General features: G+C 44.1%; 1 protein-coding gene across 1 annotated transcript in view; it reads left to right on the top strand.

Moving 5' to 3' along the window:
• The window catches only part of LOC132883384 (fucolectin-like), a 50,175-nt gene that overhangs the window by 13,893 nt on the left and 10,929 nt on the right, over window positions 1–25,353 (top strand). The window contains exon 2 of the mRNA XM_060916959.1: window positions 10,111–10,390. Within this exon, the coding sequence (XP_060772942.1) occupies window positions 10,155–10,390 (236 nt within the window). The 5' untranslated portion in view covers window positions 10,111–10,154. The remainder of the gene's footprint in view (window positions 1–10,110; window positions 10,391–25,353) is intronic.

The following is a 25,353-nucleotide window of genomic DNA, read 5'->3' as shown; positions in this document are numbered from 1 at the left end:
GTTGGTGTATACCTGGTCAAGTGTGTTCTCTCCCCTTGTTGCAAAGTTCACACACTTGTGGTAGTGTGGCATTACTGATTTCAAATTGGCCTGATTAAAATTGCCAGCGATTATGCAGACCGAGTCCGGGTGTGTTTTGTAGTGTACTCACAGACTTGTACAGAATGGAGAGCACCTCTTTTGTGTTGGCGCTGGGGGGGGATGTAAACAGCTGTGATGTTGACGGTATTGAATTCTCGCGGCAGGTAGAATGGATGGCAGTTGAGGGTTAAAAACTCAATGTTCTCTGAGCAGTGACTTTGTAAAAACTGCAGCATTTGTACACCAGTTGTTATTTGTGTAAATGCACACACCACCTCCTCGAGATTTACCCATGCTGGCATGGTTTCTGTCCACGCGGAATGTTGTAAACCCATCCAGTTTAATGGCGCTATCCGGAACGTTGTTGTGAAGCCACGTCTCGGTAAGGATGATCGCGTTGCATTCTCTCACGTTTCTTTGTGTGGTTAAATCCAGCTTGAGATAGTCCATTTTATTTTCCAATGAGCGGACGTTTGATAGGAGAATAGATGGTAGTGCTGTTTTGTGATGGTACTTAGTCCCTTCACCTAAATCAGCTAGGTATCGTATGCTAGCGTATGTGTAGTCAGAATGTATTCTTTCAGCTACCACCATGAGATTGGTATTATCAGTCAATATGTCATGAAGCCAGTTAACAGTTTGATCTCTTTCTATCTTATCTTTCCAGCTGAGAAGTCTGCCACCTGGAGTACCTGTGGTGTCAGACACTGCTCTTGTAATATGTGTATTAGTCTCTGTCACTGGACAAACTACCAAATACTACTTATACCATGTATGAGGTTCACAACTAGGTACAGAATGAAGAATGTGTTGGAATGCACAGTCTGTCATGTGCCTGTGTGTGTCGTTTCTCATGTTCATTGGTCCCCCTAAGGGCTTCTTGATAGCAGAGTGTCCACTCACAGTGTGACAAGGCCCCCTGAGGGCTTCTTGAATGCTGTCTTAATTTCCTTTCTGTACCAGGGCCTCCTTGTGCTGCTTGTCCGTTGGTTCAGGTACTCTTCTGCAGTGGCTGGCGTGTACCCATGTGGATCTGTTGTCCACCTTTACAGCTGACTGTGTGGTGAGCAGCACTTGGGATGGTCCCATCCACCTGGGCTTGTTCCACTTCGTCCTTCTGAAGCCCTTTATCACCACCCAATCACCAGGTTTCAGGTCATGCAGCGGTCCCAGCATTGGGACTGGTAAGGCTGATCTCACCTGTTTGTGAATATTATTCAGAGCAGAAGAGAGGGTTGCACAGTAATTCAACATCACATCATCACATAAGGACATGCCAGGGCATCCTGGCATAATAGGACCCATCCCTGTGTTTGAGGCTCTTCCAAACAATATCTCAAAGGGGCTCAAACCATGCTTTGGTCTTTCTCTCATTCTCATCTGCATTAATACTATGGGTAGGACCTTTGTCCACCCTAGTCCTGTTTCAGCACAGCATTTGCTCAATTTATTCTTCAATGTCCCATTCTCACTTTTTACTGCTCTTCCACTAGCAGGGTGGTATGCACAATGTTGTCTTAAGGCCCGGTCCCACTGGCCGATGGACACAAAACGTATGCAAAAAGGACACAGCGGATGAGCAAAATTTCGGGGGTGGCTCTATCCGTTTTCATCCACTCCAGAAATGGACAAAATTGGCGAAAATTTGCGAAAACAGAACGGAAAAGAACGGACGTGGGTAGTATATAGCAGGGATGTTAAACGCATGTTCATAGGAAGCCTAGCGGATGAAAGCGGATGGAAGTGGATGACAGCTCCGAAGGGGTTACCGGTGATAACTGAGAAGGGGACGCATAGCAGAAAGAGCGGATGCATAGCGGATGAAGGGGCTGCATCACGTACGCCTAACGGAAACAAAGGGGATGTTGCGTGGATGTATATCGGATGCAGACCGTTCACTGCGCATGCGGGGGGTATGAATTGCGTCTGCTCCGCGGATATGAAGGGATGCAGCACGCACGCCATCAGCATAAAGCGGAAAGACGTGCTGGCGGCTACATCGATACATCTCTACTACTAGATGATTTTCTCCCCCTTTTTATACAAAATATTGATTGTCTGCTAGGTGTCCTTCTACATACTCTAGACATACTCCAGACATCCTAAATATACGAGATACATCCCAGATATAAACGCTTTGTCCGTTTTGAATACTTTATATACGAGATGCATACGCTTACATCCTTTCTATTTCCGTGCTACTAACGATGAATAGACGTTTCATGTACCTTATCTTTCCTCCCTCTTTCCGTTTTCAGCTGCAGCGGATGTGAGTTGCGAGGATGCCCAGAGGATGCAGAGAGGATACAGCAGACGTTTAACAGATGATGACGGACATAGAACGTTTGTTGCTCGTATATGTCACGGATTTACATCGTACATGGCGGAAAGTTAATCCGTTCTAAAAGTTTTGTGCAGCTCAAAACTTTTTGCGCGGATGAAATCACAGTGGACGGATGCTTGATGGATAGAGCGTATGAAGCACGTATGCAATGAGTACACAACGGATGCATAGCGTTTTCCAACGGATGGCAAAGATTTTTTTACGTTTTACATCCTCTTTGCATCCGTAAGTGCAGTGGGACCGGGCCTTTAGGTCTATTCCCAGATAGTTACCCAATTGCTTTAATGCCTGGCTTATACAGTAAATGGCAGAGGTGGGGACTTGAGACTTGGGGACTTGGACTCGAGTCGACTCGAGTCACTGTTTTCATGACTTGTGACTTGACTTGACAAAACATGAAAATACTTGAGACTTGACTCGGACTTGGAAGTTTAAGACTCGGGACTTGACTTGACTTGACACACGATGACTTGAGTGACTTGAGTGTTATTTCCATCGTGTTTTTATTGTGAAAATAAAATGTAATATGCACATACTTCAGTAATTTTGATTGCACTGCCGTTGCGTTGTCACCACCCTGTCCATCAGGCACGCTCTCTGCGTGGGCTATATACCATGCCCCATGCCACGATGTGTTCACAGATTTCACATCATATCATCATGTCAGCCATCCCAATAGTCATCACTTTCGGCTTCAAGGGCTACTGCCTAGAAGGTAAACGACGAACGGCGCAGTGCAAGATTTGCAATGTGACGATTTCTGACAGCCAGACCACAACCTCCAATTTCGTCTGGCCTTTGAAGATCCATTCTGCCCAGTAAGTTTATTAATGTGTTGTTATTTGGTGATAGCAGCTAAACTCCTCGTTAGCCAATGTTAGCCACGAGAGTGAGCAGTAGGAGGATTTTAGCTGTTGCAGATGTAGCTAGGGATTCAGTTTATTATTGTGAAATTCTTATGTGAATGCTGGTAAGCAATGTAGTTACGTCAAGTTTAATGATATTGTATATCAGTAGTAGTAAGTTGATTGTGCACTTTGCAGTCGTGATGCTGAATAACATAAGCAGCTTCCTACCCTGTTGTTCTGTTTCAGGGTTAAGCTAATGGCCAGCTTGTGAACATGTACACGTTCATGAGCAGTACAAATTCGTGTAAGTGTGTTCGTGTACATTAGCCAGACTGTCCATAGGGCATAGAGGCAGGGGAGTTTATCATAGCCGTTTGAAATAGCAGTGCAGCAACCTGCACATTTTTTTCGTCACACTACCTGATCAAAAAAGAAAAGAAAACTCCGTCCCACTGCCTATCATGCACTATTGAAAAAAGCGCCACGATTTGGATTCACCGGCATGCCACTCGCTGTTTGAATACAGGCTAGCAGCAATACTAAACTCTGCAAAATAGGCTGACTGTGCGCGGGAGTCTCGGTTCCCACTGTAACGCAGTGTTACGAAAATAAATTGTGCAGTCATCCAAACCATGAATTTACATTTAGTATATCAGGCTACCAGGCCGCCAAAACAATGGTTTGAATGACTACAATTTAGAGAGCACAACTCTGTAACTGAACAGGTGCATTGGATATTTCCCAGTGAGGTAATTTAAAAAGTCTCTGGGTAATTGTTCAAGGAAAGATGAATCCCGCGCACTGTCCTTTCCGTATTGTTCCCGAAACGTTGCACTTGTGGTAAGGAGGACAGTGCGTTAGCCACGACCGAAACGTTGTGAGCAAAGTTCCTGTGGAAAGGAATGTGCGGGATGCATATTTCATTTAACATTTATTTTCGTAACAATCTATTATAGCGGGAACCAAGACTCCCGCGCCAAAGTCGTTCTATATGTCCCCGCTCTGCACAGGCTGAGGCAGCCTCGGAGAGCGAGAGAGCGCTTTTGCACACACCTCTGTAGCTTGTCATATGGGGTAAGATGATGTCACTTTTGCACGGGCGAACAGGTCTTCTTTTTGAGACCTAAATTATGTCTGACACATTTCTCTATCCTTTGGGGTTTTTTTTTACTGGCGCAAAACATACATCGAAGTCACTTCAGGTTTCTCCACGTGTATCTTATTAATAATAATCATCTCATCTGACGTGATTAGAGATTGGAGGAGCTCATGCCCCTGTTAACCCAAGGTGTCGTCCTACCCTCTTTTAACTACGCACATAACAGAATGCCAATTCTCTGTTTATTTTTCTTGTTGGCTGATGACAATGTGAGAAACTTAGTTGGCTTTCAATCTTGCAAATTTTGCCATCAATAAATAACTTTGTGACATTATTACTGTTTTGTTTTATGTATTTTACAGAACATGATTATTTAAAATGCAAATATTTAACAGGTTGGGCACATGTGCCAGGGATGTTTACTGACATTTACTTACGTATTGCCTTTTCAATGTATTAAATTCATATTCTGCTGCTAAAATTACGCTAATACGCCTAAGGTGACTTGACTTGGACTTGACTTGACTTATTATAGGACTTGACTTGACTTGACATAGCCTGTGACTTGACTTGACTTGACTTGACTTGCCCAAGACAAAAAAGACTTGGGACTTACTTGGGACTTGAAGGTTAAGACTTGAGACTTACTTGAGACTTGCACATGTGTGACTTGGTCCCATCTCTGGTAAATGGTGTGCCATTATCACTGGAAATCTTCCTTGGAATGCCCCATCGGGGAATTATATCTCATAGGAGGGCCTTGGCCACGGTATCTGAGTCCTGTTTTGCTGTAGGGAAAACTTCTATCCACTTGGAGAACATATCAACCATCACCAAGCAATACCTTTTCCCCTCACTAGGTGAAAGTTCCATAAAGTCCATTTGTAGATGGTCAAAGGGGCTATTTGGGGTTGGGTGCGCAGCCTGTTCTAATTTTAGTCCTCATCTTACACTGTGTTGCACACATACAAGACATATTTGACAAAAAATTTGAGAGTAATTAGAGAATTAGCCATGTTTGCATTAAATAATGATTTATTAATGCAAGACTGGGAATCAGTTTATAGAGAGAATAGCATTGATAGAGCATATGATAACTTTTTAAGTATATTCAAATTATTATATGATGATAATTGCCCACTGAAGCAATATAGTACAAAACAAAACTATAATGACCAACCTTGGATTACTAAGGGATTACAAAATGCTTGTAAGAAGAAAAACACTCTATATAGAGAATTTATTAAATTAAGAACCAAAGAGGCAGAAAATAAATATAAAAAATATAAAAAGTTAATGAGTATCATAAGGAGATGTAGGAAGGATTATTATGGTAAATTAATATATAATAGCAAAAATAATATTAAAGGAATATGGAATATATTAAATAGTATTATTAAAGATGGCTCTGGACAAATACATTACCCTAAATACTTTAATGACAAAGGTATCAAAAATTATAACATGGATGTAGTTGCTAATAGTTTTAATAATTTTTTTGTTAATGTTGGACCAAGATTAGCTCAAAATATCTCTGATCCGGTAACAAATGATGATTGTATAGATAATATTATAAAGAGGAATTCTTGTTCTATGTTTCTTACACCAGTAGATGAGAAGGAAATTATTGATATAGTTAATAAATGTAGTCATAAAATATCCACAGATTGTAATGATATTGATATGAAACTAGTGAAAACTATTATTGGGGGGATTTCTAAGCCATTAACATATATCTGTAACTTATCAGTTCAAACCGGTACATTTCCAAGCAATATGAAAATAGCAAAAGTAATTCCACTGTATAAATCTGGGGACAAACACAACTTCACAAATTACAGACCTGTTTCTTTACCTTCTCTATTCTCCAAAATTCTTGAAAAAATATTCAATAACAGAGTAGATAAATTCATTGAAAAATACAAACTACTCAGTGATGGCCAATATGGATTTAGAGTAAATAGATCAACAGAGATGGCACTAATGGAATCAATTGAAGAAATCAGTAACTCTATAGATGATAAATATGTCGCTGGGATATTTATTGCTCTTCAAAAAGCTTTTGATACTATGAATCATGATATATTAATTAATAAGATGGAACAATATGGGATAAGGGGAGTTGTATTAAATTGGATAAGAAGTTATTTGAGCAACAGGACACAATTTGTGAAGTTGGGTGACTCTGTCTCAACTCATTTGAATATTGATTGTGTTGTCCCCCAGGGGTCAGTATTGGGTCCTAAACTGTTTATTCTTTATATAAATGATATGTGCAATGTATCAAAGATATTTAAGATGGTATTATTTGCTGATGACACAAATATGTTTTGTTCTGGAACAAATTTACATGAGTTAGAAAACATAATCTCTTCCAGTTTACTAAAAATGGCTCATTCTTTTTTAAATTTTTGTCTAATTCATCCTTCTCTTTCTTATCTAAAGCCTTTTATTAAGCCTTCCAACTACCTCATATTAAAACTTCCCTTTTCGGGAAACCCACATTCTTTTACCCAGATATCAAACTGTGCTAGAGAGTCTTCCCCATAGTTAACACTCATGAATGTTATGTTAGGACTATCATATGAACAACATGAGTGCCTTATCGTGTGCCGTGTTGTGTCTTCAGTGCCTTTGTTATGGCACAAACCCGTTTTACTACAAATTACTTGACTCCTTGTTACAGAGAGAAACTCTTATTCCAACTGTATGCATAGAATAATGAAATAAAACTTGCATCATCCACGCTGCATTAAAAATAAAAATGTGTGCATGTGTGCACACGCACACACAGGAGATCTCACTCTCGCGGCACAACTCTCTCCCACACACACACAGGAGATCAGAGTATACAAAGGAGAGCACACGGGTGTATATAGGATGAGCCTGGTGTTTTTATTATCTGTGTAGGAACAATTTAACATGTCATGGGCGTAACAATGACTGAGCGTCAATGGCGGATCCATCTTTTGCTGGCAACTACCCATCACAAGTTATGCCATTCAACCAAACTACCTCTTAACCAACTTGCTTTCATTCACACTCACACTCACTCACTATCCGTTTACATCATTATGTTCCACCTGGGGGCGGGTATGACGTTGCATGTGAGTATTCACAGCCTTCTTCCAGGCAACCCGGTCAGTGGCCACTTCCGGGGACAGATGGAATGTCTTCAGGTCGTCAGCGACCACCTTGGCCCACGTCTTCCTGGGTCTGCCTCTTCTCCTGGTGCCAGCGACCTCCAACTAGTTCAATTAGTTTAACAAACTTACTGTAGTTCCATAAGATATACCCGTCAGTATAAATCCTTAGTTTTTCTCAAGTACTAAGGGAAACTTGAATCCTTAGCCATTGTGGAAGTCAAAGTTCCCAGAACTTCTATCTTGGAAACCCAGTTTCTACAACCCCAATTCCAAAAAAGTTGGGACAAAGTACAAATTGTAAATAAAAACGGAATGCAATACTTTACAAATCTCAAAAACTGATATTGTATTCACAATAGAACATAGACAACATATCAAATGTTGAAAGTGAGACATTTTGAAATTTCATGCCAAATATTGGCTCATTTGAAATTTCAGGACAGCAACACATCTCAAAAAAGTTGGGACAGTGGCAATAAGAGGCTGGAAAAGTTAAAGGTACAGAAAAGGAACAGCTGGAGGACCAAATTGCAACTCATTAGGTCAATTGGCAATAGGTCATTAACATGACTGGGTATAAAAAGAGCATCTTGGAGTGGCAGTGGCTCTCAGAAGTAAAGATGGGAAGAGGATCACCAATCCCCCTAATTCTGTGCCGACAAATAGTGGAGCAATATCAGAAAGGAGTTCGACAGTGTGAAATTGCAAAGAGTTTGAACATATGATCATCTACAGTGCATAATATCATCAAAAGATTCAGAGAATCTGGAAGAATCTCTGTGCGTAAGGTTCAAGGCCGGAAAACCATACTGGGTGCCCGTGATCTTCGGGCCCTTAAACGGCACTGCATCACATACAGACATGCTTCTGTATTGGAAATCACAAAATGGGCTCAGGAATATTTCCAGAGAACATTATCTGTGAACACAATTCACCATGCCATCCGCTGATGCCAGCTAAAACTCTATAGTTCAAAGAAGAAGCCGTATCTAAACATGATCCAGAAGCACAGACGTCTTCTCTGGGCCAAGGCTCATTTAAAATGGACTGTGGCAAAGTGGAAAACTGTTCTGTGGTCAGATGAATCAAAATTTGAAGTTCTTTATGGAAATCAGGGATGCCGTGTCATTCGGACTAAAGAGGAGAAGGACGACCCAAGTTGTTATCAGCGCTCAGTTCAGAAGCCTGCATCTCTGATGGTATGGGGTTGCATTAGTGCATGTGGCATGGGCAGCTTACACATCTGGAAAGACACCATCAATGCTGAAAGGTATATCCAGGTTCTAGAGCAACATATACTCCCATCCAGATGACATCTCTTTGAGGGAAGACCTTGCATTTTCCAACATGACAATGCCAAACCACATACTGCATCAATTACAGCATCATGGCTGTATAGAAGAAGGGTCCGGGTACTGAACTGGCCAGCCTGCAGTCCAGATCTTTCACCCATAGAAAACATTTGGTGCATCATAAAACGGAAGATACAACAAAAAAGACCTAAGACAGTTGAGCAACTAGAATCCTACATTAGACAAGAATGGGTTAACATTCCTATCCCTAAACTTGAGCAACTTGTCTCCTCAGTCCCCAGACGTTTACAGATTGTTGTAAAGAGAAAAGGGGATGTCTCAAAGTGGTAAACATGGCCTTGTCCCAACTTTTTTGAGATGTGTTGTTGTCATGAAATTTAAAATCATCTAATTTTTCTCTTTAAATGATACATTTTCTCAGTTTAAACATTTGATATGTCATCTATGTTCTATTCTGAATAAAATGTGGAATTTTGAAACTTCCACATCATTGCATTCCGTTTTATTTACAATTTGTACTTTGTCCCAACTTTTTTGGAAGCGGGGTTGTAGATCATTGACTCCTCACTGATACATCTTTGCCATGACACAGACATTAAACTTCACTGATCAGTAATTTCAGTACTCCTTTAATTTTGTGACCTTTAAATGAGGTCAAACAGAATTAGTGGTTCCTACCTATTTAATGGTGGACTGCAGTGTTTCCTGCATCTGGGCGGCAAAGGCTGCCTCTTCTCTGAAGAATACGAGGTTAAGGATGGATGTTTGTTTCTCCATAAGCGTCCTCTGGTCTGCTTGCTGCCCAGAAGACCGCAGAAGTCATGCAGCCCACCCAAGGATGCCAAGATTTGTCATGGAAAAATGACAAACACCAACACCAGTCTCCTCCTTTTGCAAGAGAAAGGTTTATTGCAGAAACGGACAAGTGATGAGAGTTCGGCACACCCCTCATACCGTCCCTTTGTTCTCAAATCGATATATACACTTTACTAGATAAAAAGGAGACATTACATCTATTGCATTACATCACTGCACTTACATGCCCTGATCATGTGCTGGGAGTGTGATCAGCTCTAAAGCTGATTTTGATCGTCTCTAATCACTGGCTTGTACGCACATCTGCTATGCACGTCTGCTACACATGTAACAAGCATGATAAGATGAACATGTTTCAGTGCAGAATGTTCTGAGTCATTAGTACTTGAAGAGGCAACACTCAGAGAAAAGGAAAATTACAAAACAATATGACACTAAAATGTTCTCTCCATCTCCTCTCCAGACAATGTGGCTGTAAATGGAATAGCAACACAATCTTCTCTATATATGACATTTTATGCTTCCCGTGCTATTGACGGCAACAGAGCATCATCCCTGAGTTCCGGCTCATGTGCACACACAAATCTGAACTACAACCCATGGTGGAGAGTGGATTTGTTGGGAGTGTATGATATTAAGAATGTAATCATCACAAACAGGGGTGACGGCTATGCAGAGCGGATAAATGGTGTGGAGATTCACATTGGCAACTCCATAGTCAACAACGGCAACAATAACCCCAGGTGAATATATTTATCTATATATTTTTTTATAAATTTAAAAAAGAATACTAGCATAAAGGAGTAAGAGTTTACTTAGACAGCTATATTAACATTTCAGAAAGATTGCTGCCTGTAAGTCTTTGTAATCTGCTAACAATTCTTTGTATGCTTTTACAACTTTAATAATGCATTATAATGTTCAGTTAAATTGCTGAGAATGTAATGTGAAGTTGTGACTGATAATTATCTTTGTACAGAATTCTAAAACATATTAAAACTGGCGTGGCAACTGTTAGGGCGGGACGGTATCCATTCTACTCGGGAAGGTGCTGCTCTCATTTCCTGCAGCATAGGTCATAGTCTCAGAACAGGCCTAGTTAATTTCTGACAATCCAGAGCCAAGGCCAGGGAGCAGACGAACAGGCTAAACCGACTGTCTGATAGCTGCACAGAGTTGTCACTCAGGGTCCACTACATCGAGACTGTGTCTGTTCCCCGAGCTCAACAAAAAAGTAGAAATATTCAGAGAGTTTGCTCCAGTAACCTTATCAATATAAAATTAGATCATACTGACTGTACAGCCACTGCCAGCACCTTTGATCTAAAGGTGTGGCTATTAAATATTAGATCTCTTGCATCTAAAGCGCGAATGGTTAATGAACTCTGTAAGACTTTGAGCGGGTGGGTGGAGCACAGAAGTACGGCAGGCCAGAACTGAGTTCCAAAAACTCTTTTATTTTCAGCTTTTCAGCTTTTCCAATCTCCCAGTCACACAGACACGCACACACACATCAGTTGTCTGGTTGGGGAGAGAGCTCCCTTCCTCTGCTCTCTCTCTCATTATATAGGGCGCGGTCACTGGGGAAGACACACAAACACAGGTTAACTGACATCAGGTGTAGTGATTCTGCCACTTACCTTCCCTGACTCTGCCCTCCGGTCACAGACCGACACTTGACCATGCCCCCACTGCCACATACCCCCACCGCCCGACTCAGGCCGGGCAGCTGTCCGGCCTGCAGCCGACTCCCCCCCCCCCCCCGACGGGAGAGGAAGTCCACCATGACCATCTGCGCCCCCCGGCCTGTGGATCACCTTGAAGTTAAAGGGCTGGAGTGCCAGATACCAATGGGTGATCCACGCGTTGGCATCCTTCATGTGGTGGAGCCACTGGAGGGGCGCGTGGTCTGAACAGGGGGTGAAAGGGCGTCCCAGCAGGTAGTAGCGGAGGGCGAGGACTGCCCACTTGATGGCTAGGCACTCTTTCTCTATCGTGCTGTAGCGCCCCTCACGCATCGACAGCTTTCAGCTGATGTACAGCACGGGGCGATCCTCCCCCTCTACCTCCTGGGACAGAACAGCCCCCAGCCCTCTGTCCGATGCGTCCGTCTGCAACATAAAGGGGAGAGAAAAGTCAGGGGAGTTTAACAGTGGCCCCCCACACAGTGCAGCCTTCACCTCAGAGAAAGCCCGCTGGCGTTGCTCCGTCCACTGGACCGGATCTGGTGCCCCCTTTTTAGTGAGATCAGTCGGCGGGCTGGTGACATCCGAATAATTAGGTATAAACCTATGATAGTAGCCAGCCAGCCCCAGGAACTGTCTCACCCCCTTTTTGGTCTTGGGCCTCGGGCAGGCCGCAATTGCTGCTGTCTTATTAATTTGGGGACACACCTGCCCATTGCCCAAGTGGAAGCCCAGATACCTTACTTCCACCCGCCCAATCGCACACTTCTTTGGGTTGGCTGTGAGACCCGCTCGCCTCAGCGACCTAAGGACGGCCCTCAGGTGTTGCAGATGCCGCGGCCAGTCATTACTATAGATTATAATCTCGTCTAAGTATGCGGCCGCATAGGTGGCGTGGGGGCGGAGGACCCTGTCCATAAGCCACTAGAACGTAACGGGCACCCCAAATAGCCCAAAAGGAAGTGTGACGAACTGGTGTAAGCCAAACGGTGTGGAAAAGGCCATTTTTTCTCGGGATAGTGGCGTCAAGGGGATCTGCCAATAACCGTTTGTCAAATCCAGTGTCAAATAAAAGTGAGTTGTGCCTAGTCAATCCAGCAACTCGTCAATACGAGGCATTGGGTACGCATCGAATTTAGACACCGCGTTGACTTTTCTATAGTCCACACAGAACTGGACCGACCCGTCGGCCTTGGGAACCAAGACCACCGGGCTGCTCCAGTCACTGTGGGACTCCTCGACGATGCCCATTTCAAGCATGGCCTCGAGTTCTTCCCAAACCACCTTTTTCTTGTGTTCGGGTAGCCTGTAAGGGCGGCTGTGCACTACCACCCCCGGGGGCATCTCAATGTGGTGTTCTATGAGGCGGGTGCGGCCGGGCAGGGGCGAGAACACGTCCGAAAATTCGGTCTGCAACTGGGCAACCTCCATGGGTTGGGTCGGGGAGAGGTGGTCTCCACAGGGGACCGGAGAGGTACACGATGTCAATGTTCCCTTTTGAACCTCCGGCCCCAGCTCCGCCTTCTCTGGAACCAACGACACCAATGCCATAGGGACCTCCTCGTTCCAGAGTTTGAGCAGATTGAGGTGGTAAATCTGTAGCGCCCCACCCCTATCGTTTGCCTCACCTCATAGTCAACGTCCCCGACTCGCCGTGTGACCTCAAAGGGTCCTTGCCACTTGGCGATCAATTTGGAGCTCGACGTGGGCAACAGTACGAGTACTTTATCTCCCGGTGTGAACTCCCTACAGCGCGTAGCCCTGTCATACAGGCGGATTTGCCATTCTTGAGCCTGCCGCAAATTCTCCTGGGTTAGGTGTGTGAGTGTGTGGAGTTTTGTGCGCAGGTCGATAACGTATTGAATTTCATTTTTGCTCGGTGAAGGTCCCTCCTCCCAATTTTCCCGCAGTACATCTAGGATACCGCGCGGCTTACGCCCATATAATAATTCGAATGGGGAGAACCCCGTGGAGGCTTGTGGGACCTCTCGCAGTACAAATAACAGGGGTTTGAGCCATTTATCCCAATTATGTGCACCCTCACGTACAAACTTTTTAATTATATTCTTGAGGGTGCGATTGAACCGTTCGACTAAACCATCTGTTTGTGGGTGATAAATGCTGGTGCGGATCAGCTTAATTTCCAGTAACCCATACAGTTCACACAGTGTGCGTGACATAAACAAAGTGCTTTGATCAGTCAGAATCTCTTTGGGGATTCTGACTCGGGATATGACGTGGAAGATTGCTTCCACAATACTACATGCTGAGATATTGTGAAGAGGCACTGCTTCCGGGTATCGCGTTGCATAGTCCACCAGAACTAAAATAAAGCAATACCCTCATGTTGACCGATCTAATGGCTGGATGAAATCCATCCCAATTCTTTCGAACGGGGTCTCGATTAATGGTAGAGGGCGCAAAGGCGCTTTTGGAATGGCCACTGGATTTACTAACTGGCATTTGCGGCACGCCGTACACCACCTACGGACATCGCCGCGAATCCCTGGCCAATAGAACCGGGATATTTTTCGGGATAGTGTCTTATCCTGCCTCAAGTGTCCATCCATGGGATTAAAGTGAGCCACCTGGAATACCAATTCCCGGCGGCTCTTTGGGATCAAAGGTTGTGTGATTGGCTCCTTAGTCTGAGTGTCCTGTGTCACTGGGTATAACCTATCCTTCATAATGGAAAAATAGGGGAAGGACAGAGTGGCATTTGGCTGGAGTGTTTGACCATCGATTACTCTCACTTGGTCAAACGCATGCCGCAGAGTCTCATCTCGTGACTGCTCTAACGGGAAATCCGCGAGGGATTCCCCAAGAGAGGGAGGAGGAGCCTGCTGCTCCTCACTCTGATGCGGTGATGACATAGACGGCTCTGTGACAGCTGCTCCCGCCAATGCCACTCCGGGACCTCCCCCCGCTGAACTATGGCAGGCCCCACTCTTCACTAAATGAGTCATTAACTCCCGAAATCCTGGCCAATCAGTCCCCAAAATTATCGAGTGGGTAAGACGAGGATTAACCGCCGCCTTTACACTACCGGTAAATTTCTCCCCTCGAAACAGAATGTGGACCAACACTAAAGGGTAATTGTGAACCTCCCCGTGTGCACACAACACCTTCACCAATTGTGCTCCCCCCCAATGCCTCGTCTTGCACCAGGCTTTGATTGATTGAGGTCTGATTACAGCCAGAGTCCACCAAAGCCTGATATGTATCCCCTTGGACACTCACCGGTATGCGATATGCTCCAGCCTGATCAAGGGCGGTTCCTGGCATGTCAGGGATCCGGACCACCGCGCCCACCTCCATTGCCAAGCACTGATGCTGGAGGTGCCCTGGCTCCCTGCAGCGCCAGCAAACTGGCCCGGGCTCTCTCTCTGCACCGGCACTCTGGGGCTCACTCACCTGAGGGGGGGAGAGACAGACACGGAAGCGGGAAATGGAAGGGCACCGCGGGTGTGGCGGGCCAGTTGTGGTGGAGCTGGCCCCCGCCTCCATGGTGGGGGAACGGGGTGAGGACGAGACACAGAAGGGGAGGGAGAGAGAGAGAGAGAGGAGAAGAGGAGATCTGCGATTCTGCCATTGGAACAGCCAACTTGATGGCCTGATCCAGCGATGCCGGGCAGTGGCACTGGACCCACTCCGCGGTCCCTTCTGGAAGTTAGGCGATGGACTGCTCCAGTACCACCAGATCGATGATTCCCTCTGCATCGCGGTTGTCAGCCCTCAGCCACTGCCGGCAGGCATCCTGGAGTTGCTGGCCAAACACGAACGGCCAGCCGACCTCCTCTAGGTGTACAGCGCGGAAGTGCTGGCGCTGTTGTTCTGGGGTGCGCCCCACATGCTGGAGGACAGCCCGGCGCAGGTCTACGTAGACCAGCCGGCTGTCGGCGGGGAGCTGTAGTGCAGCAAGCTGCGCCTCGCCTGTTAGCAGGGGGAGGAGGTGCGCCACGCGCTGTTCCACCGGCCAGCCCCAGGCCTCTGCTGCTTGCTCAAAGAGCGCTAAGAAGGCCTCGGGGTCATCGTGCGGGCCCATCTTCATTAGGGTGAGGTGGGGAGGGCCCGCAGCGGTGGAGGTGGTGGACCCTGCCGACGCGAGGAGGTGCCAGAACGCCTGATGGTCTTCCTGTTGCGCCAGCACCAGGGCCTCGAAACTTTGCACTTGCTCCTTTCGGAGGGCAACCAGTGCCTGGTGCTGGCTCTGTTGGGCCATGGCAAGGGCATGGATCAGGTCCGCGAAGGGGGAGGACTCCATGGGGCTGTTCTCCTCTGTGCTCCTTTCCCGGGTTTCAGCACCACTGTAAGACTTTGAGTGGGTGGGTGGAGCACAGAAGTACGGCAGGCCAGAACTGAGTTCCAAAAACTCTTTTATTTTCAGCTTTTCCAATCTCCCAGTCACACAGACATGCACACACACATCAATCGTCTGGTTGGGGAGAGAGCTCCCTTCCTCTGCTCTCTCTCTCGTTATATAGGGCGCGGTCACTGGGGAAGACACACAAACACAGGTTAACTGACATGAGGTACAGTGATTCTGCCACTTACCTTCCCTGACTCCACCCTCCGGTCACAGACCGACACTTGACCACGCCCCCGCTGCCACACACTCATTCCTGATCATGAGTTTAATGTACTTTGTTTCACTGAAATATGGATTAAGCCAAATGAATATATAGCATTAAATGAAGCTAGTCCTCCTGGATACAGTTACATACACCAGCCTCATCTAACTGGTAGAGGAGGAGGTGTTGTGGTTATTTATAATGATTATCTAGGTGTAACACAAAAACCTGGTTATAAATTTAATAGATTTGAAATTCTTCATACTAATATAATGTATGTAGCCTCGAAAAATAGGTCTACCCAGTTAATTCTGTTACTTATTATTTACGGGCCCCCAGGGCCATATGCTGAGTTTCTTTCTGAATTTGCAGATTTTATCTCAGATCTGGTTATTTCCTTCGACAAAGCTTTAGTTGTCGGAGATTTTAATATTCACTTCGATAACCCAGAAGACCCTTTGAAAACAGCGTTTGTGTCCATTTTAGATTCAGTAGGGATTAATCAGAATGTCATAGGACCGACCCATAATGGTGGTCACACCCTCGATCTAATACTAACATTCGGGTTAAATGTAGAAAATATAGTCATACTTCCACAGTCTGAAGTTATCTCAGATCAGTAATAATATATGCACCTCACCACACTACTGTATTAAACGTACATTCACGTCAACTACTGCACAGAGCTTTATAAATGATCTCCCAGAGTTATCAACTTTGATTGGGTCACTGTCAGCCCCTGGAGAACTTGATCAGGCAACTGAATGCTTAGAGTCAACATTCCGCCATACTTTAGATAATGTAGCTCCTCTTCAATGGAAAATGGTCAGAAACAAAAAATGAGCACCCTGGTATAATGATGACACTTGCACTTTAAAACAGACCACTCAAAAATTGTAACATAAATGGCATCAAACAAAATTGGTAGTGTTCAAATTAGCATGGAAGGAGAGCTTCCTGAAGCAGGCCTCGACATTAGCACTTGCCCGATGGCCCGGCAGTGTTTTTTACGTCTTTCGGGCCAGTTCAGGCCACTAAATTTGGCCAAACAGTGGCCCGGGTGGGCCAGTACGTTTTTGATACAAATTAACAATTTTATTACTCATATTTTACCCAGAATTGTGAAGAAATTGTTCGTAAAATGCATCTTTTCAATACGAGGTCCACCATCTTTGTTTTCGTCACCCTCCGCTCTGCGGCAGGAGTGTGTCGTCCTCGTGCATCTTCGGAGATGTTCAGCGCTGTTCGGAAGTGTCATTTTGGCAGGAAAATAGCATCTTGGAGACGAAGATGGTTGCGGCAAGGAGACCATCAGAACGGTGAAATTCAAATAGAAATATGTTCAAACTCCATGGTCCCCAACCTGGCCAAAGGCCAGGTAAACAGTTTGAGCTAAAAACGAACAAACTTCTCATTGTCTGATCGTCGCCATCTTTATACCACTTTCTGCCTCTTCCGCTAGAGAGTTCAGTGGTGTCATTCATTCATAAATACGATCGTGCATAAATTAACTATCGGGTTTTAACGAACGGCTTCATTTTGAACTCGGTAGCCAATCAGAGCGCGCAATGTCATGCTCGGTTTACAACTCGCCAAATATGGCACCGAATCGTAAAACAGCATTTCAACACACGCGCTTTAGCTTCAGACGGTGTAAAATTGTTCAGACTTTGTATACTAATATCAAAATTTCAGGATACACTGCCAAGAAATATGGCTACACGTGTATCAACTTTTAGTGATTAAAGAATGAAGTATAAATGTTGGTTGATAAGACTGAAATAGAAGAACAGATAAAATAATGTGGTAAATTAGATCTGAGCCCATATATTATATTATTCAAATATCCAAAGATGATGAAATCTATCAAAATAGCCAAACTAGGTCTACATTAGTTCATTACACAACAGAAGTAATAACTATTCTGACCCTCTCTGGTACAACCAGACCATGCTAAACCCAGTATACCCCCAGTTGCTAGGGTATCTGCTGTTGCCATGGCAACGGTTTATGCAAATGAGCTGAATTTGCAAAAATTTACGACTAGTTCCCCCAAGGACATATCCTGAAAATTTGGTGTTTATATCTTGTCTTATTAAAAAAAATAAAACATTTCACCCCTTTTTTAGCTTGCAGGCTATCTGCTGGTACCTCATATAGTGAAGGCTACATCAGGGGGCAGGGCCTTTTCTTACAAAGCCCCACAGTTATGGAACAGCCTTCCAAGTAGTGTTCGAGAATCAGACACAGTCTCAGTGTTTAAGTCTAGGCTGAAAACATATCTGTTTAGTCAAGCCTTTTGTTAATGGTGTTTATGAGGTAAAGGTGTAGATCTGGAGGGTCCTCAGACATAGAGTGTTTTGGTAAACTGGGATGCATGGATGCTGTCAGGCCCCCACTTGCTTGCTCACTCGAGTTTGTTGACAGTGTAGTGGCTGGCTGCTTTATGTCCCATGGCTCCCTCATGCCTGTGTTACCTTCTGGCTCTCCCCTTTAAGTTATGCTGTCATAGTTAGTTGCTGGAGTCCCTGCTTGTACTCAGTGCAATATGCATACTGTTCATACTTATTCAGGTGATATTGGGCATACCTAACAACCTGTGGGTTTTTTCTCTCCTCCCCCCCAAAAAAAAGAAAAAAATCTGTCCCTCTGAGTTACATGTCAGTCCTGGGATCAAGATGTTGACCTCTTCTGCTCCTCGGACCTGCCTGATCCATCCTGGTGCCTTGTGTCTGGTTGGAGTCTCATCGCATCGCTCCTGTGGAGGACGGCCCCATATGGACAGTTGGGGGTCACGCCTGGAGAACGCTCTGGACTCTTGCAGTGGTGCTTTTGTGGCTGGGGACTGCAGTTGACTTGCTGACTTTGGGACTGAGAAGTGTGAGGAAGTTTTGTGCTCAGGTTTCCGTCGGTGGGGGGTTTATAGCATCAACGAAGCTGACTTTATGTGAGGACTGTTAATGTTAGTCATGTTGTCTGTTATTGCCCATATGAGGATGGGTTCCCTTTTGAGTCTGGTTCCTCTCGAGATCTCTTCCTCATGTCAACTGAGGGAGTTTTTCCTTGCCACCATTGCCACAGGCTTGCTCATTGGGGATAGGTTAGGGGTAAACTTAGCTCATATTTTAACACTAGCAGTCCCAGCATTTTTCTGTCTACCTAGAAGACCCACATGGGGCCATTTGGCCCGACCGCTTTTCCCCAATACACTAATCACTCATTTTGTTATGGTAATGAGGCTGTTAGTGGCAGTGTGTGGGGTGAGGGGGTCACATTTCACACACTTCACACTTCAGTGGTGAAGTCATGTTGGCTACTTCTGTGTGAATGTGAGAATGAGGAATAAAAACACATTCTATTCTAAAATGTGAACATGTGAATGTCCCATGTGACCATAACGACTCATGTGACTGCAACCAGACAATTGTTTGATGGATAAATACCTCAGTGCACATGGACTATCGCTTCAGTTCCCTCAAGAATTTTGTGGTGAAAGAAGCTCCTCTCCAAGGAATGAAGATGCAGAGATTCAACATTCAACAGGCATTGTAAGATTTCATTTCTAAGCTGTAAGGTAACTAACAGCCACATTTCCATAACAAAATGAATGTCTACAGGGAGGACTTGGGGCCAATTGGCCCTCTTGTGGGTTTTCTAGGTAAAAAGGCCAAATGGCCCCTCTCTGGGACTTCTAGTTTAAGTTGTTCAAATTCTGTAAAGCTGCTTTGCGACAATGTTTATTGTTAAAAGCGCTATACAAATAAACTTGACGACTTTTAAAAAAGTTTTTAAGTGTCACGCTTCCGGGCTCACCCAACACTCAGGACTCCACTTCCCACAATCCCCCTCACACACCAGTCACTACCATGTGCACTCTGTCAGCCAACCCGGAGCCACTTCCTAGGAGTGGCTCCCCTCGAGTTCTAATCATCACCTGTACCTTTTTGTTTCCATTTGTATTTATACCCCTTTGTTTGTTTTGTTCGTCGCACAGTATTGCCTCCACATTTCGTGAGCCTACTGAGCATTACTATTCTGATTGTATTCCTGTGTATGACACTTTTTGCCTTCCGTTTTTTTCCCGCTTCACCTAGCCCTTGTGTTTGTTTGCTCGTTTCTCTTGCTTCCCCGGTTTCTCGATCCTCCCCTGTTTTCCGATTATGATTTGCCTAGCCCTTGTGTTTTGATTGCCTGTGTTTTTCCGATTCCCAATTCTTGGACTACTGCCCGTTTCCTGACCACGATTTGTCTAGCTCTCGTTACTGTTTTGGATTTCTTGATATTGACCTGGCCTGGCTTTTGAAACCTTTATTTAAACAACAGGGTAGTCCAGTCAGTGACAAAATGCCTCTGCTATCAAAAGGAGCCCTGTTATACACACATATACATCTTACAACAAACAAAAACCAAAAAAAAAAAAAAAAAAAATATATATATATATATATATATATATATATATATATATATATAAAATAAAATTTGACTACATTATTTACAATATATATTCAATATTCAATCTAACAATAAGTACAAAAAAGCTAAAATATAAAAGGATTATTAAATGTATAAAAGTATAATTATATTGGAATAGACCCCTCCCGAATTCGCCCGGACGCCCATGAAACAAAGGCCAAAAGCCAAGACCAAACCAACCACCCATCAAAGCCGACCTCGACCCGTGACCACTGCTCTGCGAGCATCCAAACGAATCCAGGAAAGGTCAAATAATCATCAACTATAATTGTAACCTATTAAAAATTATACATCCATGGTAGGGCGGCACGGTGGTGTAGTGGTTAGCGCTGTCGCCTCACAGCAAGAAGGTCCTGGGTTCGAGCCCCGGGGCCGGCGAGGGCCTTTCTGTGTGGAGTTTGCATGTTCTCCCCGTGTCCGTGTGGGTTTCCTCCGGGTGCTCCGGTTTCCCCCACAGTCCAAAGACATGCAGGTTAGGTTAACTGGTGACTCTAAATTGACCGTAGGTGTGAATGTTAGTGTGAATGGTTGTCTGTGTCTATGTGTCAGCCCTGTGATGACCTGGCGACTTGTCCAGGGTGTACCCCGCCTTTCGCCCGTAGTCAGCTGGGATAGGCTCCAGCTTGCCTGCGACCCTGTAGAACAGGATAAAGCAGCTAGAGATAATGAGATGAGATGAGACATCCATGGTAATAAAATTATTTCTTAGCCAGCTCGGTTCTTACCCTTGGTAAATGTAACATATTGCTTTGTCTAGTGAACCTGTTGTGTATGGCATTATTAAAAGTAAAATAATTTCTGAGAAATTGCAGGCAACTCCCATTAATACATTTCTTAACAAGTTTGAACATGTGGCCGTCACGCCTACTTTGTAGGGTGGACCAATGAACTGCATCTAAGGCCCTATCACTCTCGCCTATTCTAGTAACTATCCTTGCAGTACACCGCTGAAATCTTTCTAGAGATGTAGAATTTCCGATACCACAGCACCCCCATACATTATCACAATATTCAAGAACAGGGTGAATGAAAGATGTATACATAATATTCGCACAGTGTAACGTTAAGTTATTCCTTATGCACCCTAGCATACTCAGCCTTTTGCCAGCCTTAGATAATATATACTGGATATGGGAATTCTATGAAAGGCATTCATCAAAAATAATTCCCAAATATTTGAATTCAAATGCACGTTTAATAGGGTGACCACTGAATAGTATATTAAAATCACTTTAATATACTATTTTGTACATTGTCTTTTCCTATTATGCTCATTTAAACCTTGAGTTCATTCACAATCCATGAGCATCTGGTTTGTCACAGCCGCGTTACAAAATACTGTGCCTTCATGCAGATGGCGGATTACACGGAGCTACAGGTAGTGCTTAGCAGCCAAGGACAGATGCTGGGACAACATCACCAGCGTTTTGACTCCGTGACTCAGTCCATCCAGACTTTTATGCAACAGCAAGGTGGGCAGCAAAAACAGTTGATGCAGATTGTTGAAAGCATGAGAGAAATCACGACCCAACTCCAACGCCTCAGCTCCTCCGGCTTGCCTATGGTTACCAACCAAGCTGCTCCCTCCACAGCTGTTGCCAGTTTGTTTGTCGTCCGTAAACCGGATAAATTTGATGGCTCACCTAATCAGTGTAAAGGGTTTTTGTTACAATGTTCGATATTTTTCACGAATTCCCTTCCGAGCTCTGACAAGGCTCGTATTTCTTTGATGATTTCTCGCCTTACGGGCAAGGCCTTAGACTGGGCTACCGCAGTTTGGCCCGTAGTCCAGTCCGACACTTACGACAGTTTCGTTCAAGAATTTAAAGCAGTTTTTGATCACGCCAATGAGGAATTACTCACCCGTTTACGTCAGGGTAATCGCTCAGTTTCTGACTACGCTTTGAAATTTCGCACTCTTGCGGCTGGGAGTGGTTGGAATGAGCCAGTTTTACTAGTGACATTTCATAACGGCTTGAACTCCAACATCCTAGCGGAAATGGTCTGTAAGGACGATGGTCTTTCACTAGAGAAGCTGATTTTATTAGCCATTCGCCTAGACCGGGGGTCGGCAACCCGCGGCTCCAGAGCCGCATGCGGCTCTTTAGCACCCCCCCTAGTGGCTCCTTGGAGCTTTTTCAAAAATGTGTGAAAATGGAAAAAGAATGATTTTTTTTTTTTTTTAATATGGTTTCTTAGGGGGAAAACCTGACGCAAACATTCTTATGCTGTAAAAATGTATGTAGTATATTTAAAATACCGAATTTCAGAATTGGGCCAAATAGCAGAATTGCGTCATAGCCCTGCGACACACAGTGCAGCACGGTGACAGGCGAGTGGCTGTTGTAAACAAACGGTTGTGTGTGATGGGCAATGGATCCAAAAGGCAAAAAGAGAAAGATTGCTGATGAGAACAGAGGATTTAAGGAAGAATGGACAGAAACGTTTGCTTTCATTGCCAATGCTGAAGGATTGCCTGCATGTTTGATTTGCAATGAGAAGTTGTCAAATAACAAGAAGAGCAATTTGGAGCGACTTTTCCAGCTAAAACATGCTAAATTCCTTGCACTGACTTAGGCTACTTGGCATTTGCAGTAAACGAAAGAGAAGAGGATAATGCACAGAAATCGAACTTTAACTGTCTTATTTTAATTTTATTAATTTTGCTGTTCTACTGTGTTGTATTTTTTAAGCACGCTGCCTTTTAATTGCAGGCTGTTTTATTACTCGTTTGCGATTGTAGCCTACGTATTTGTGTCTGACGCCGCGTAAGGGGGAGAATTAAAAAGGATTGTTTTATTTACTCATTTGCACTGACTTAGGCTACTTAACTTGGCATTTGCGGAAAACTAAAGAAAATAGGATAATGCACAGAAATTGAAATTAAACTGGCTTATTTTCATTTTATATAGTCTACTTACCTTTTCAAAAGGCTGCTGTTTTATTTTTATAATTGCAGGCTGCGTTTTAACAGCAGGCTGCGTGTTATTGCACTCTGTTGCCCAGATAAGGGGGAAAGAGAGGAGTTGTATTGAGGTTTGAAGAGGACTGCATTTCATTTCCATACTAAGGTCTGAAATTACAGGAGGCCTATTATGCACATCCCATTGTGTTTTTTTTTTCTCGAATCCTCAAATAAAAAAAAAAATGACACCAAAAATCTGTATTTCTATTTCTTGTATTTCTATAATTTAATCAATGCAACAAAACATAAAACATTAATATTGTAATGGAAGTTAAACTTGAAGCACCAAATATCGTAGGCTACAGCAGCGTAGTCACATGGTGTGTCATTCTCTCCAGGATGCGCTGCAGGGAAAATAAACATTTAATCATGAATGCTCATTTTGTATTTGTAGCCTACTTAGTTATTTTAATAGTAGGCTTATATAGCTAATATACTGACAGCCTATGTTGCCTTCATATTAGGCTTAAGGCTTTTAATTTTTTGCGGCTCCAGACAGGTATGTTTTTTGTTTTCTTGGGCCAATATGGCTCTTTGAACATTTTGGGTTGCCGACCCCTGGCCTAGACCAACTGAAGCACGGGAGAGGTCTTCGTAAATCCCCTATGGTTCCAGCAGCTGCACTGACTTCTTGCTGCCCGTATCCACCTCTGACCCAGACTCGTGAGGATCCAGAATCCCTAGAACCCATGCAGTGTGACTCATTCCATTTGTCTATGGAGGCTTTAGAACAGGGTTTCATCCATTCTTCTACTTCTCCTGCAGCTGCAGGGTTCTTTATCATCAACAATAAAGATGGGGGACTTAGGCCCTGCATTGATTATCATGGGTTAAATCAGATCACTAAACCGCTGCCTTTAGTCCCCATAGGGCTAGAACAACTTCATGGAGTGTCTATATTTACAAAACTTGACTTAAGAAGTGCATACAATTTAGTCCGTATAAAGGAAGGTGACAAATGGAAAACTGCATTTCTTACCACTAGGGGGCACTATGAGTATTTAGTAATGCCCTTCAGGTTGTGTAATGTCCCATCCATGTTTCAAGCATTTATAAATGATGTCCTCAGGGATATGCTTGGTAAATATGTTTTTGCCTACATTGACGACATCTTGATTTATTCCCCTAATCTCGAAACTCATATTCGTAATGTTCATTCTGTCCTCATGCTTCTGCTTGAGAACCAGCTGTATGTTAAAGGGGAGAAGTGTGAATTTCATCTCCCCTCTCCTTCTTTCCTAGGCTACGTCATCAGTCTGGAGGATGTTGTTATGGACGATAAGAAAGTCGAAGCCATAACTAATTGGCCCGTCCCTACTTCCATAAAGGAACTCCAGCGATTTCTTGGGTTTGCTAATTTCTATCGTCATTTCATTTGCAATTTCTGTAGTCTAGCAGCTCCTCTTACCACCTTATTGAAAGGAAATGCCAAAACCTCTTGTGGAATCCCTGGGCGCAGGAAGCGTTCGAATCCCTCAAGGTGTAGCCTTCACCTCTGCCCCCATTCTAAAGCATCCTGATCCCACTCAGCCTTTCGTGGTGGAGGTGGATGCCTCTGAAGTAGGTACTGGAGCAGTGCTGTACCAGCACATCGGTGACCCCTGTAAACTACATCTGATCACCTTCTACTCCCATAAATTAATCCCTGCCAAACGTAATTACAGTATTGGAGATAGAGAATTGCTGGCCATGAAACTAGCTTTCGAAGAATGGTGTCATTGGCTAGAGGGAGCTACGCATCCCTTCCTCATGTTAATGGATCATAAAAACCTTGAATATTTATGGTCAGCTTAATGGCTTAATCCCCGTCAGGCTTGGTGGTCTCTATTCTTTTCCTAATTTAATTTTTCCATTTCTTATTGTCCCAGTTCCCATAATACTAAAGCAGATGCCCTGTCTCGTATATATCCCAGTCCCGAATCATCCCCTGAGGTAGTTAATGTACTACCCCATCAGTTGTGGTCGCTCCCATTAGATGGGAAATAGATGAAGAGATCAACCAAGAGCTATCT

The sequence above is a fragment of the Neoarius graeffei genome, chromosome 3 (assembly GCF_027579695.1).
Source record: "Neoarius graeffei isolate fNeoGra1 chromosome 3, fNeoGra1.pri, whole genome shotgun sequence".
Taxonomy (NCBI): Eukaryota; Metazoa; Chordata; class Actinopteri; order Siluriformes; family Ariidae; genus Neoarius; species Neoarius graeffei.
Note: the sequence above shows the minus strand (reverse complement) of the source record. Positions and strands in the feature narration are given on the sequence as shown.